Raw genomic sequence first — 15,072 nt, forward strand, 5'->3', positions numbered from 1 at the left:
GTGAAGTATATCGCTTTCATTGCGAAAAATATAATAAGTTGTTGTTTTTTCCTTGTGATGTTTATTTCCTGGCGATGTGAAATGTTTCAACTAATCACAAAAGCTGTTACAAACACGAGGTATAATATTTACTGATATCGCCAGTATCTAATGAAAACACAGATGTAGGAAAACAATACAGCATACGGATGCATGGTATTTAACTTTTTTGTATAAAAAAGGCATATTCAATCATAATAAAATATATTTTGAAATATACAGATAGGCGAAATATTGCATTTAAAATACACGATTTTGAATGTAACGTAATTTACTATATTTTTTGTGTGTATCAAGTGATATATCAAAAGATGGAACACACGATTTGATGACGTTATACACAAACATCCAGTTCTGACAGTGTCTTTTGTCGAATTGTAATCCTTAATCAAGACTGGGTAATATGACATCTTGCAATTTTAATGAACTTACTTACATAGAGACTGCCTGTTGGTTAATCATATATATCAATTTGTTATTAAAATAAAGTTTTATTGAAATAAAATGAAATCAGATGATAAACCCAAAACATCAAATATGAGAAGTGATGGATGAATGGACCGCTCAATTACGCTCATCTTTAAAAGAAATGACATCACCATAAAATGAAAAAGCGATAATATGATAATATGTGCATGTTACATGATATCTATATAAACCTTGCATACTTAATATTTTGTTTGGTACAATTGGCTTGAATTGGTCACTTGCATATCACACCATGCTAACAATAGACATGTTATGGTTTTTACAATATGGCAAAATGGTACTCATGTATATGTAAATGATCTCTTACTCAAAATGAATGAATGCAACTAGAGATAAGAAAAACTTATGAACTTTATACAATATTCAAAATTTTTGACTTCTAATTTAAATACTTTTATTCAATTTATTTAACTTAAAGGCACAATATACGTAACTTTTCAGGTAATCACAAACATATACAAGAAAATTACTACATTATCTCTGCATAAAATGTTGACTAAAGCCATGTTAAAGGCTGTAGAAAATGTGTAGGCCTATATACAGGGACCTGGCACGAATTTCTAACCAACAGTATGTATATGTGTTTTATAATATCAATTATTTATCTTAAAGGTAAGATATGCGTCACTGATATATAGAACCCGTTTATTAAAACATTGGATTAATAATGTCCATTTTTCTCTACCGTAGAGTTCATACCCTTGATACTATAATACAAACATATATATACTTTTTTTGACCTTTCAATATCATAGGTTTATCTGCATGGAATAATGTCATAATACACGTCTTTCATCCTTATTCTAGGTCATTGGTACAATGTTTGATTATTGCAAATGTTTGTGATTACAAAAAAAAAAAATGAAAAAATTACGTATATTCGGCCTGTTAGTATTTGTGTTGTCGTATAGGTAGTTTTTGTATTGGTGTTTTCTTTTTATCACAAGAACAAGAAACTAAACCTTTTTGCAGTGCAAACACCCTGTGGTATAAGGGATGTTTGCAAGGTATGATATATTTTGTCTGTAACTCTGAATTATATATTGATGGTTTGGCATAGATGACGGAGAAAAATAACGTCCAAATTGTCGGCTAGTTATGGCACATATAACCTTATGCCCATACAATAAGCATAATAATATTAAACAAGATTAAAAGAATATGGATAAGCAAATATAATCAAAGTGGCAACATCCCAGTTGGACAATATGATATATCACATTTTTGAGTTTTAGGGCATTTTAGATGAATTCTGTGTCCGTGAATAACTTGGAATTACATGTATTACATATTGTCAATATCGGTCATTGTAACACCTTCAGTTACACACACACATATATGGAATATTTCTCGTATTTATCTTTGGATTCGTTAAGTCCTTTTTCAAAACAAGAATGATCATAAATACTTGAACTTCATACACATTTGTTTGTAAATATATTGCTAATAACTGTAAATAACACATATGATATTTAATATCTAAAATGTATGACAAATAAAAAAAGTGTCGATAAAGACAAATCTAAATATATTTAGCGTTGAGGTTTAAACCATTATGGTTTTTTTTTTGGTTTGATAACGTATGAAAACTTTATCATGTATTTTAAAGCCTTAGTTGTGGTATGATCTCATAACAAATAGTAAAGTATTAAAATTAAAGTACTATGACATTTTCTATAATATTATTTTAATTTTAATAAACGTTTTTAATAAATGTGGTAATTATTTTCTTTGTAATCTTTTCATATCTTTCATATCATTAGTTGTCCGTATTTTGGTATAAGAAGACAACTATCGTTTGCAACTTTATGAAATTGTCATTCAAAGAAAACAAATAATAAAACTGCACACAACAAATTGGTTGAAATTTCATCCCTATGTAGCAACACTGTTGCCTAACATCATTCAAAATGGCCGTTGAAACCGGTCACTATCTGTACCCCTACACAGTACGTGTGGTTTTCTTCTTGTGATGTAAACAAGGACACGGAAACATCATTGTTGAGTTGATACCGACTACTGGCTGTATGTATCGAAGCATCCAATTGTTTACTATAAGTGAATCAGTTTAATCCTATACTTTCCAAATTTTCATTGAGGATAATATCACTGACTGCCTCGAACACAAACTTAACATTATTGGTATCCGTCGCACACGTAAAATGGCAATATATCTCCTTGCTTTCAAGCCTGTTGGTACTTACGAACATAAACTGTATGTACGGTGCTGCTTCGCTAAATGTGTTCTGTCCTGAAATGGGAAAATATCACACATTATTTATTTCAATATCTTTTATATCAAATTTATTCTACGTGATGGCGAAGTGTCATACAAATTTTAACAACTGTTGGTCGACAACCAAAAAGCCAGAAACCTGATATGCATTTAAGTACTATATTTGTAATGTACAGTGTATGTTAATACAAACAAACATCTAAATAAATGCACCATGTACGAGGTGCCAACAACTGTTTTAAAACAATGAATGACAACACTGGACAGTTAATTATGTGATAAACATAAGTAATCTTGGCTATAAATAGATTTAAACTCTTGTATCTTAATGCTATATATCATGACGACGTTCTTCGTTATAGTCAGGTTAAATTAATTCACTGTGTAATTTAACGTTTGTATATTGACATCCTGCTACCACGAACACCAATAATCGTCAGACTGGACCAGTTTCCCGTTACTGGTCAAGAACAAGAGCAATATCTAAATGCTATGTATCTTCCATAATTCAGTATGTACAAAATGTATCCATCTCCATAGAATAAATTATATACTGAACTGAGGCTGGTTACATCAATGGAGTTATAACGTATATCAAAGCATTCCATACATTTTACTAATATTATTATCCTAAAATCATTTTCACACATGTCACAATTAAATGGATGTCAAAAGTCGTCTGTAAATGTTGTAACTGCAATAATATTTACCCTGGTAATCGGGGAAGCAGACAGAAAGAGGGGACCGAGATATCTTTTCCTCGAACAGATCCTTCTTGTTCAGAAACAATATCATGGATGTTTTAACGAACCACGTATTGTTACAAATGGAATCAAATAATCGTAGACTTTCACCCATACGGTTCTGAAAAAAAACATTAGTTGAAACTCGAGACTCGAAAACTAATTAACGATATCAGACAAAAAGATACTGTAAACGTATTCTGCATGTGAATAATGTGCGGTAGATCTGAATTATGTGCGGTAGATAAGAATAATGTGCAGCAGATCAAAATAATGAGCAATAGATCAGAATAATGAGTAGCAGATCAGAATAATGTGCGGTAGATCAGAATAATGTGCGGTACATCAGAATAATGTGCGGTAGATCAGAGTAATGTGCGGTAGATCAGAGTAATGTGCGGTAGATCAGAATAATGAGTGGTAGATCAGAATAATGTGCGGTAGATCAGAATAATGTGCGGTAGATCAGAATAATGTGCGGTAGATCAGAGTAATGTGCGGTAGATCAGAATAATGTGTGGTAGATCAGAATAATGTGCGGTAGATCAGAATAATGTGCGGTAGATCAGAATAATATGCAGCAGATCAAGATAATGAGCAATAGATCAGAATAATGTGTGGTAGATCAGAATAATGTGCGGTAGATCAGAATAATGTGTGGTAGATCAGAATAATGTGCGGTAGATCAGAGTAATGTGCGGTAGATCAGAATAATGTGTGGTAGATCAGAGTAATGTGCGGTAGATCAGAATATTGTGCGGTAGATCAGAATAATGTGCGGTAGATCATAATCATTTGCGGTATATCAGAATAATGTGCGGTAGATCAGAATTATGTGCGGTAGATCAGAATAATTTGCGGTATATCAGAACAATGTGCGATAGATCAGAAGTCATCGCGAAATCGTTTCAACCATATGGATACTAAAGCTTTATGACTGTAAATCGCGGAATCCAATTGCAGAGAAAAAAATCTCAATAAGTTAGTATACAGTACTTGTAAACACTTGGTATCGTATGAATTTACACCTCGATATTCTATAGTTTGTATGCAGTACTTATAAACGCTTGGTATCGGATGCATTTGCATCTCGATATTCTATACTCAGTTAAGTGGAAGATTAATTTTGAGCCATCTAAAACAGTTAAGATAAATTGTATACCACTTCCTCGTCCTCCGCCTCTCGCAAAGTCAAGTCATATTCACTCATGGCGATGATAAATAGTATAGCAGTCACGTCTTGGAAACAATGGATCCATTTCTTCCTCTCCGACCGTTGTCCTCCCACATCTATCATTCTGTATCGCAAAACGTCGGTTTTCGAATATAGTTATTACTATGACTTAACTGCTAATGTTACTTTATTTGTATTGTTATAAGAGTATAACATGTTAAATCAAATCAAGTTATCAAATTAAGATGACACATGGTGATATGGTTTTATATGGTCGCTATGTTAGATTTACGTCCTATCCAAACTAATGATTGTTTTAGAACATGATCTCTAATGTATAATGTACATTTGTTGTATACTGCTTCTATCTCTTGTTTTGTTTTTAGATGGCAGCCATATATCCATGGCTAATTATGTTTTTATTGACGATAGGTACAACTTACATCCAAGCAAATAACTGACTTTAGAAAACATATTACACTGATGGAGGTGATTGTTGTTTGTTTTATTAATGTTTTCAGATTTTGCTGTCATATAAACAATTGTTCAAAACAAAAACAATAAGACGAAACAGCCTAAAGCCCACTCTACACAAGTTTTCACTTTACACGGTCTAATTTAACATTAGCATAAAGAAAGTATTAGGGGATAGATTTTGATGGAGCTATTGTTGACATTGACTTGATTTCTTTATTTTGTCCTCCATGTTTGAAAAAATGCTTTGGCTTACGTTGATCAGTGTATGACAATAGATAAGTTTCCTCTTTATATATATACATATGCGTATCGTTTTAATAGGTATTTTGTCAACGATAAGATTATAGTAGAATTTGTTTGATTATAAATTTATCATATTGAAAAGTATTGTAGTAATTGCCCGATCTTCAATTTTGCTTATTAAAGTACTATTATGAAAAGTTTGTAATATTCTATATCCGTCAGTTAAACTGATGATGCTTCATAACACTGAATAAGTCATCCATGGATGGTTAGTTTTAACAATACAATATGGCAATCTGTTAAGCTGAGGATACATACCTGAACTCGGCGCTTTTATACAGGAACCTGGACTCGATGATCCCTGTGGTCCTAACTCGTGTTCGTAACACATCCTGTGCGTTCGGTATATATCCTGTCTTACCTATCCTTTCCAACTGAGACAAGTAACTGACGAAGAAATAATACACATATGTGCAAGTATACCAGCAATAGTAACGATTTCGATCAGGACAAATACATTGTTTTAGTTTGGCGACTGTAGTTAGTTGCAGAACATATGTTTTCTGGGTGGATGGGGGCACACAAAGACACGGAGTGGTTAAGACGTTCCGACGTCCGACTCCACCACGTTGGCCGGTAGTTCGGAACACACCTTAATCAGTGGGATTTTTCCCAGACTTTTAATAAGACATAAAACAGTTCTTGAATAAAATAAATTGTTCACAATCCAGGATAATCAAGAATGGAATCACAAGGTATTTCAGATCAGACAAGTAATGACCCTACCTGATTTTACATCTCAAAGGAAAATTAAATATACGTGATGAACAACACAAATATGATACCGACCATCGAACTATCGCAAAGTTGTCAAAGAATTGAGAATTGAAGTCGGAGACCAAGTATCTTGTAGCTTTACGACTGCACCGTTTCGAATTTTTTCGAAGTGCTCCACTCATACCATTTTGCAATTAGAACATTTGTAAGTGCCTAAGTGAACGACATAATTTCCCCATTAAGTATAATTTGAACAGATGGGCTTACTGCTTGGACCATTCAGCACTTACATATCCGACGACATAGCACAATAAAAGTGGCAATGGTTACCGCCATTTCAAAGATACACAGGAACAACGTATTGACGTTTTAAACAAAGATATGATTTGCAAAGACCTTTGCAACACTGCAAAATCAACAATTGAAAGCGATATTCATTAGTACTTCATGTGTTATTGCAGATTCTAGCCAAACCAAAAACAAGTTGTGATATAATAATGACTCACTATTCTGCGGAATCATTGAGCTGATATTCCCTGGACCGACTAACACACATCTTGACACCATCATCGTCCCACAGACGCTGTAGGAGGCCCAGTACTGGTTCGAGGGCCTTATCCTGCATGCTATACTCAAATAAATGTCGGGCATCATCCTGTGGAAAATAAAATATTATGAATGATAATAAATTAATATAATGACATAGGAAATACAATGTATATATACATTTGGTCTTAAACGTCAGGCCATGTATACAAGAGGTTCGAGTGCCCGTAATGATACCTTAATTGTTTGTTTGATTAAATCAACGTCCTGTTAACAGCCAAGGTCATTTTAGGACGGTATCCCATGTATGCGATGCGTTGCGTGTATGAAGTTTGTGGTGTGTGTTTTGGGAGACTGGGGTATGTTCGTGTTGTGTCTTCTTGTGTTGTGAAACTGTTGCACTTTTTATAGCGCTACATCACTGACAAGTATGCCGCCGAAGACACCAAGCAACACACCCCATCCGGTCACATTATACTGAGAACGGGCGAAACAGTTGTCCCACTCCCTTAATGCTGACCACTAAGCAGGAGCATAAACTGCCATTTTTATAGATTATGGTGTGTCTCGGCCAGGGGAGACGTTAGGAAAAAGAAAGTAAGTTAGGAAGAAAGAAGAAATAAAATCATAAATTTATTCGCCTTTTACCATCCTGCAATAGGGCACAGGCGTCTGCATTTGGTTTCGCAAAAATAAAATATCCTACCCCAACTATTGAACAAGGTAAGACACTCCATGAACCGGAAGTTGAGGGTACGCTCCAATTCACTTTGAAATTAAACCAAATTTTGCGAAAATATTGAGTGTCCACTCGTTTAATCAACGTACCTTAATTAAGAATTCTCTTTTTGCAATGTATGCCAAGTTTTTGTCGCGAAGTTACGGTTTTTTTTAAATATAAAACAGGGCACCAAGTATCCAAGTAGCGGACGATGCATCAACTATGGAACGGAAGTTGATCTTTCAAGCAAGCAGTCAATCTGGTTGATTAAATTAATTGACCAATCAGATTGCTTTTTGCAACTGCTCGCTTGAAGAGTTCCACTTCCGTTCCATAGTTGAAGTATCGGAGTGTGTCACCTTGTTCAAAACCTGAAGCAGACGCCTGTGAATAGGACAGGTACAGTTCTAAGGCCCTACTTGCTGGACTCCGTAATGATACCAAGCGTTATATAAGGATTTTACAATTATACCTTGTATTATTTAATATTCAGTGGAATAATACAGTTTGTCGTGTTTCCCTACAAATATTAGGATATTGGGTTTCAAGAATTATGAACAAACTATCCATGTTAAAACAGACATGTAATTCCTTTTATCATATTTGAGAAACCTAAGTAACCATTCAACTATCAAAATGTTAAGTTGTGCAAAAGCCAAATGGGAAGTTGATTCTTATCAACTAGACCTGTGTATGATTTTATCATCATTGTGACTTTACAATTCTTATGTACATCGAAGACCACAGAATGACTGGTTCTTTTGTTTGACACTAACACAGGAACGACAATTAGTTTGTATCGTTTAATGGGGCATCATTATCTCGTGAATGCGTCCGAGATAGTATTACATGTTCACACCTAACGCGCTTTGAATAACGTACTTAAATTACTATTTTATTGTTCTCCTAAGAGTACAACGAGTTTAGCTGATTTCACTATTAGTGCCGAAAGGAGAAATAGGGAGCTATACTTGTTTTCGTATTGTAAAAATGCACTCAATTATTGTGTTAAGAGTAACAGTTGGAAAAAGTCTCCTCTTAAAAGTGCTTGTACAAAATATATTTTCACCGGTAAGTGTCTGCCAAGGACAAGCTATCACTCAAGGTTGTAATGTTATTTGAGAACGTGACGCAAGGTGATACAATAAGAGCAAAATGAGGAAATACTAACAAGTGGGTCGGACAATGAGGGGTATCAACTTTCCCTGATTCGTGCTTAGACAAATTGCTTGTGAAGTGCAAAACTGACTCCGTATAAAAACATGCGACAAATCTACAGCCTAGTGCTGTTTTTCGGTTTGTATAACGTAGCCATCTAATCCAAAGTAAATTATTGAAGGATGGAAGGGGATGTGTGTTCCGTAGATTTACTTTTTTAATCATTTCAAGATGCTCCACCTCCGACAGAGCATAAATGACATTCATCATTTGATCAATAATTGGTGTTTAATCGTGTTTATATATGTCTAATTAACACAAAAAAAAATATAATAAAATAATTCATTTTGCCTGTGGTGCATGCGCAATTAGTATTTTATTCCATATAGGATATAGTGATACGGAATTTTCCGGGATGCAATTAATTGTTTTTCAGATTTTTAACTTAATGCAAAATTTGAAGCTCAAACTTTTCAATTGTGGTAATCGTGTAAAGTGAGTAACTTTTGTAACTGAATAAAAATACTATATTGTTTGCTCCTGTTATTGATAGTGAACAAATACCATTCGTCAGCGGTGGAGCATCTTTAACTATTTCTATATTTGTTATTTTTTTTCAGAAATTTACCCTAAAATAAAAAAATAAAGTGACAAAAGTGTATCATTTCCCATATTAATGTTTATTATGGCAATAACAATTAGTATAAGAAACATTTCCAGCAAAGTTTAGTTCAATACAGCTAAAAAGGAGATTATTAAAATAAAAATAATTGACGTAAAAATACACATATAATGAATAAAGTTTTGATTTAAGTCGATGTATTTATTTTATTTCGAGAAATCGGGGTCACATCCTTTCACAAGCATGATCACTTAGTTTGAGACCAAAAATGAGTCATAATGAGGAAAAACGGTATAAAGCTAGTATATTAATAATTCGAAATAAAAGGCCAAAATAAATTCAAAGTAAAATCAAAATCATTTCTATGGAATATATATTCAGCCACTATAGGGCCTTCTTCAGTCCGAAATAACACTAACACAACGTGTTCGTCTACATGTTTGTTTACATCTATTGTGTGCAGGTACGAAATGTCTCGGCCCGTTTGATGTATACGGCGGGTTATTTCGACCCAACATGCTATGTGCACTAAATCAACCCCAGTGTTTAAACAATGGTTATAACCGCAAGATACTTTATCAGATAGACGTGTGTAGCCATAAACATAACACTGACGTATGAAAAGTGGATATTATATGTAATCACATGCACGGTCGAAACGTCAGACATACCAGCTTTTCGAGGTGGCAATCGAAAGAAAAGTTTGACAATCGACTAAGGGTATGTTATTGTTTTGAGACAACTCGTACCTCACACTTTCTGTAGGCATAGTGCCTATTACATCAAATCTAATAAAATAAAACACAGATTCCCATTATCATTACGTTTGATAAAAAGGATCAGAGAAAATCCCACTAGGGGCCACGTCCACGTGATCCTTGATAAAGACCAGTCAAATTGCTGCCCCCAAAACTTTCACACCTATGGTCATCTCGCCCCAAGAGAACAACATAGCTTACCGTATATGTATACTGGGACGAAATGTTGTTTACACTTGATGCAGCAAGGTGCAGAACCTACACGTGGTCGTGAGTACACGTGGTATAAATGTCACCTGAACATGACATGACCCCCCAACCCCCCCCCCCCCCCCCCATGGGACGCTATCAGATCCACTAATCACCGGAGTGGTCATACAGATCTGTATTTTAATCAGATTTCCTATCACATATTGCTGTTCACAGTCGTGGTTCCCTAGTGACCACCAATCTCTCTACGGCAGGTTGCTCCCATTCTGACTTAGAATTGAGGAGCTTGTCAGCAACTGATCCGTGTATAGCGACCGCCTCTGAAACTTGTCGTTCGAGTGGCTTGCAGAAGGTCTTGAGGACTTCACACTTGAAGTTTCTAATGTCACCTTCGTCTCCTGGGTGTTCTTCGAGCAAGTGCTTAGCCAGAGCATTAGAGAGATTACCACTCTCTACTTGGCGCCTGTGTTCCTGGAACCGGGTATAGGCATTTCGGCCGGTTTCACCAATGTACTCAGCCACTGTGTTGTGCTTGGCACAGATTTTGCATGTGGCTTTGTACAGCGCACCGGACCGGAAATGTAATGACCCACCACCAGAACCAGGGTTGCTCTGACACAACACACACTCTCCTCGTTGACACTCATCACCAAATTTAGTGTCGGTACGAACAAGTTGCTGCTTGATCGTCTGCCCACCAGTTTCAACCACTCTGATATTCACGTCAAGTCTGGGCCCCTGTACCGCTGTCACCCCTCGTACACGTCTGGCAAGTTCTGCACCAGGAGTTGATGGTACGAAAATTACGGTGTCAGCTGGTCGAAACCACGAAGCCTTTTTCACGTTCTTCCTAGACCTGCGCTCATTCTCCTTCTAAGATCTATGCCGATATAGTGGCGTATCACCACGCTCGCTCGCGGATACCTGATTGGCATAGCCTCTGAGGGCAGCAATGATTACATTGGCCCTAAAAGACTCTGGGTATCCTGAGATCAGCATAATCTCTGCAAGATCCTCCATAAGTTCTTGGCGCAGTTCTGGTACTAAAGATGGTCTGGTGTTACGCAATCGGCGTATGCCGTCCTGAATTAGGGATTGGCGTTTCACGGACACAGGGAGTGCACTGCGATTGAGGATGAATTGTGAGCTGGAAACCTCTTTCTTGTAGAACTTCCAGTCCACAGACCCATCCGCGTCGCGAATTTGGACCTGAATGTCCAGCAACGGCATCCATCCAGAATCATGGGCCGATGGATAGTAAACCTCCATTCTTGTACAGGGGCATACTGAGTTGGCAACCTCTTTAATTATCTGAGCCGTCCTCTCATCTGCTGGTCTTATTCTATCCCTCTCCACCAATTCATCCACAATCACGTTCTCAACAAACCTACTACCTGGTGGTAACGCCTCCTCCACAAAAAGGTTCTGGTCATCCATTGTGTGAAGTTTGATCAAAAATGAGTCAGTGTAAAGATAAATGTCATATAAGGAAAGAAAGTGTAAAGAAGAGGAAAAGTGTAACCTGTAAACATACTAGTAGTCACTACCTACGATCATACATTGAGTGCAGCAGATACAGTTCTAACACTGTAACTGCAAGACCCCATGTAGCTGGCAATTCTCATGGTCTTCCTGTATATACATCTAGGATTACATTTAAGCAATTAGTTACTAATATGTAACTAATCACTTAAATATACTAGTGTGGTGACACCTCAAGGATTGTTACAAATGGAATGAAATGAAGTAGGAATGATAACTCTTTTTCGAATATGAACCATGGTATAATCGACCTTCGCCCCTTTTGTGGCTTCAAGTTCACTAATCTATAAATTACTCCAAGAATTTGACAATTTTTAAACAACAAGTATAAGATATATAAGTATAGTATTTACTTCTTGTACGCATTTGTGCATGTACTGTACGTGGTTAGTTATTCTGTATTTGTATATTACAGAGTTATCTGTCCTTGCTGGTAGGTATTGATTGTGACGTCATATGTTTGCGGGCGTAACGTCATACTTTTAAGAGAAAACGATTTGAATTTGGCACACAAAATAACGTCACAATGGATACCTACCCGCAAGGGAGGCAACTCTGTAATATGCAAAGACGGAATAACCACTGCTCTACTGTCTGACTATCTGTGTTTGACCTTGAAGAACTTTTTGTTGCGGTGAAAATTAGTAAATAGTGAAAATTCAGTCGTTGAGAAACATTTTGTAGCGCCGTCATTACATAATGACGTCACCGACAACGCTTTTTGCATATATAGTGATGATTTCACGTCATTGTCAATCACAGGCCTTGCAAACAATTATCTTTGAGCCAACCACAGTGTACCGTTATTCGTCTCTTTTGATGTAAATGTATATATGAAAGGAGCAAATTACCCGTTCTGTTCTGTTTGAACAAATTCTGCTCAACTTATCGTCTGGAAACTAATATTTGGGTAAACAATTTATTCTTAGTAGCAATGACTTTTGAAGTTGACCTTTTGACCACAAATTCAACCCCAGGCTGTGTTCTAAAATCATGGTCAGGGAACTTTAGTGGCAGTGACATTTGGAATTGACCTTTTGGCCCCAAATCCAATCTCAAGCTGTGCTATTTTCTATGTTATCATTGTATGCAGTTATCTCCAAAAACTAAGATCTGTGACTCAATCTATTTTTAGCAACCTTTGGCATTGACCTTTAGACCCTAAATTCAATCCCAAACTGTACTTTCACATATTCTACCATTGTGTGAAGTTTGATCAAAATCCATCTATTCGATGGTAATGTATTCTGAAGATCTGAAGATATTGTTTGGAGACTAACATTTTATGAAATAATCTTTTTGTAGTCGCAGTGACCTTTATAGTTGACATTTTGACCTCAGATTCAATCCCAAGCTGTGTCACCTCATATAAGCATTGTATAAAGTTTTAAGAAATATGTCAATGTCTTTTCAAGTTATCGCCATGAAACTACATTTTGTGAAACAACCTATTTTTAGTAACACTACAGTGACCTTTGTACATGAAATTGACCTTTTGACCCCAAAATCCAATCGTTCAGAATTGCTTTGAAGGAAAGCGGCCGGGTCCCTGGACTACCTTGTCTGCCGTGGAAACTGCGAAATACCACCGTTACAAAAGACCGTCTTGTGACTGTTCTTTAAAACATTTTTCAACTTTATTATTTAATTCATTGGAGTAAATTAAACAGAAATCAGCGATGAAAATGACGATTTTGGCATGTTTTACTCAAAATATCTCGGTAACTAGGTTTTTCCCCAAACATGCCACATAGTCAGGGACGGAGATCTCAAAGAAGTTTATAAGTGTAAGTTTCAGATTTTTGTATGGGCTCGTTTTCTTCGTTTCCAAATAGCTGTTATATGCTGCTAACTGGGTGTTTTTACCATGTGTATTACATTTAATTCCGTTGGAATAATAACAAGAGTTATCATTCCCTACTTTATTTCATTCATTATCTACAACGAGGAGAGCTTACTCTCAGAAAAATAGTACTCGATACCCGGTAAAACTAATATCAAATCTAAACCATATAAGATTAATAAAGGTTATGTATACTGACCGCTCGTTCTGGATCTTGGAAATCAATTTTGAGTTGACCCATGGCTCTAACAATGGCCGTCATGGATTGGTATATGTTACTGTAGATCACGGGCAGATATTCCTTACATTCTTCTTCTGTATATCCCCGTTCATGGATAATTCTGTAATCGATGATATAAGAAAATCTGTCTAAATATGGTACATATTTGTAAACAAAAATCTCGAATCCCGAAAAATAGTAACAGTCATTTTCAGTAAAATGCTAAATATTTTATTAAAATGTGATAGGAAATAAAGTGCGTTAACTTCCTTTGAATGGACAGTGGGTTATCACATTTGCAACCAATGTTAAGTGTAAAGAACGATATACATTTATATTAGGTATTTAACAAACTTACAAATCTAGTTTCTAAACTATAATTTATGTTATTGTCTGTTTGTAATTATAACGATAAGAAGAGTCCAGCGTAGATTTACTGATGTCAACAACATATATTATCAGCATAAGATGGTAACATAGCTATAATGTTTTACCAGATATACTGCAGCTACAAGTAATTCACAAGGGCAGTTGTAAAAATATCATTCATTTGTGGACATTTAGAAGAACGACATCCGTAACATTTCTAGCTATAAAAGGCATAGCGTTCACGTGATAAGATACTAATTTGATTTGAATACATATAAAACCTGCACTTTCTTTAAAAATTAATGTATGATATGGCTCTAGTAATCTTCCATGATGAAATATTATTGCATTGTAATGTATTTGTCCGTTGAGGAGTTGCAAAACACAGTTCATTGAAAACTACAACATTGGGTTTAATATTATTTGTTACATAATAAAATTACATTAATACAATCAATAGACTTTAACACTTACTTCATCTGTTTTAATATTGTACTTTTCCCAGACTCGCCAGCTCCTGCAATATAATAATACACTGTCAAACGTCAAGTGTACAATAAATTCTACTGAAAGAAAAACTTTCTCATCTAAATACACAATTAATTCAATGTTCACAGACTATGAAAATTGAGTAAAGTTATTGTCATCTAATGAACCATAACTTCTGCAGGATTTGGGCTTCTTCATTAAAATGTCGTTTGAACCGAGGAAAGCAGGCTTGCTGAATGCATAGGCTGTTCTTGTTTTATACATGTTGTATTATTGTGTTATACATGTAATGTTATCTTTGTAATTTGCTATCGATCCTTGTTTGTGGATGTAAAAGTGCAAATAAATGAATTGAATTGAAATTATTTTTTGGCCTAAGTTTATTATCATTGTTTGATAATGTAATGTTATCTTTT

At 35.4% G+C, this 15,072-nt stretch overlaps 1 protein-coding gene across 1 annotated transcript; it reads right to left on the reverse strand.

Annotated features, from left to right (window-relative positions):
- Window positions 1-111: 111 nt before the first annotated feature.
- Window positions 112-14,798, reverse strand: LOC138314113 (guanine nucleotide-binding protein G(i) subunit alpha-like). Its single transcript, XM_069254292.1, has 7 exons — window positions 14,642-14,798; window positions 13,778-13,919; window positions 6,685-6,833; window positions 5,720-5,848; window positions 4,670-4,805; window positions 3,475-3,628; window positions 112-2,779 (listed from the first exon to the last, which is right to left on the reverse strand). The coding sequence occupies exons 1-7, from the start codon at window positions 14,644-14,646 to the stop codon at window positions 2,592-2,594; spliced, it is 903 nt and encodes a 300-aa protein (XP_069110393.1). The 5' UTR covers window positions 14,647-14,798; the 3' UTR covers window positions 112-2,591.
- Between the last annotated feature and the right edge of the window lie 274 nt (window positions 14,799-15,072).

The sequence above is a fragment of the Argopecten irradians genome, chromosome 2 (genome assembly GCF_041381155.1).
Source record: "Argopecten irradians isolate NY chromosome 2, Ai_NY, whole genome shotgun sequence".
Classification (NCBI taxonomy): Eukaryota; Metazoa; Mollusca; class Bivalvia; order Pectinida; family Pectinidae; genus Argopecten; species Argopecten irradians.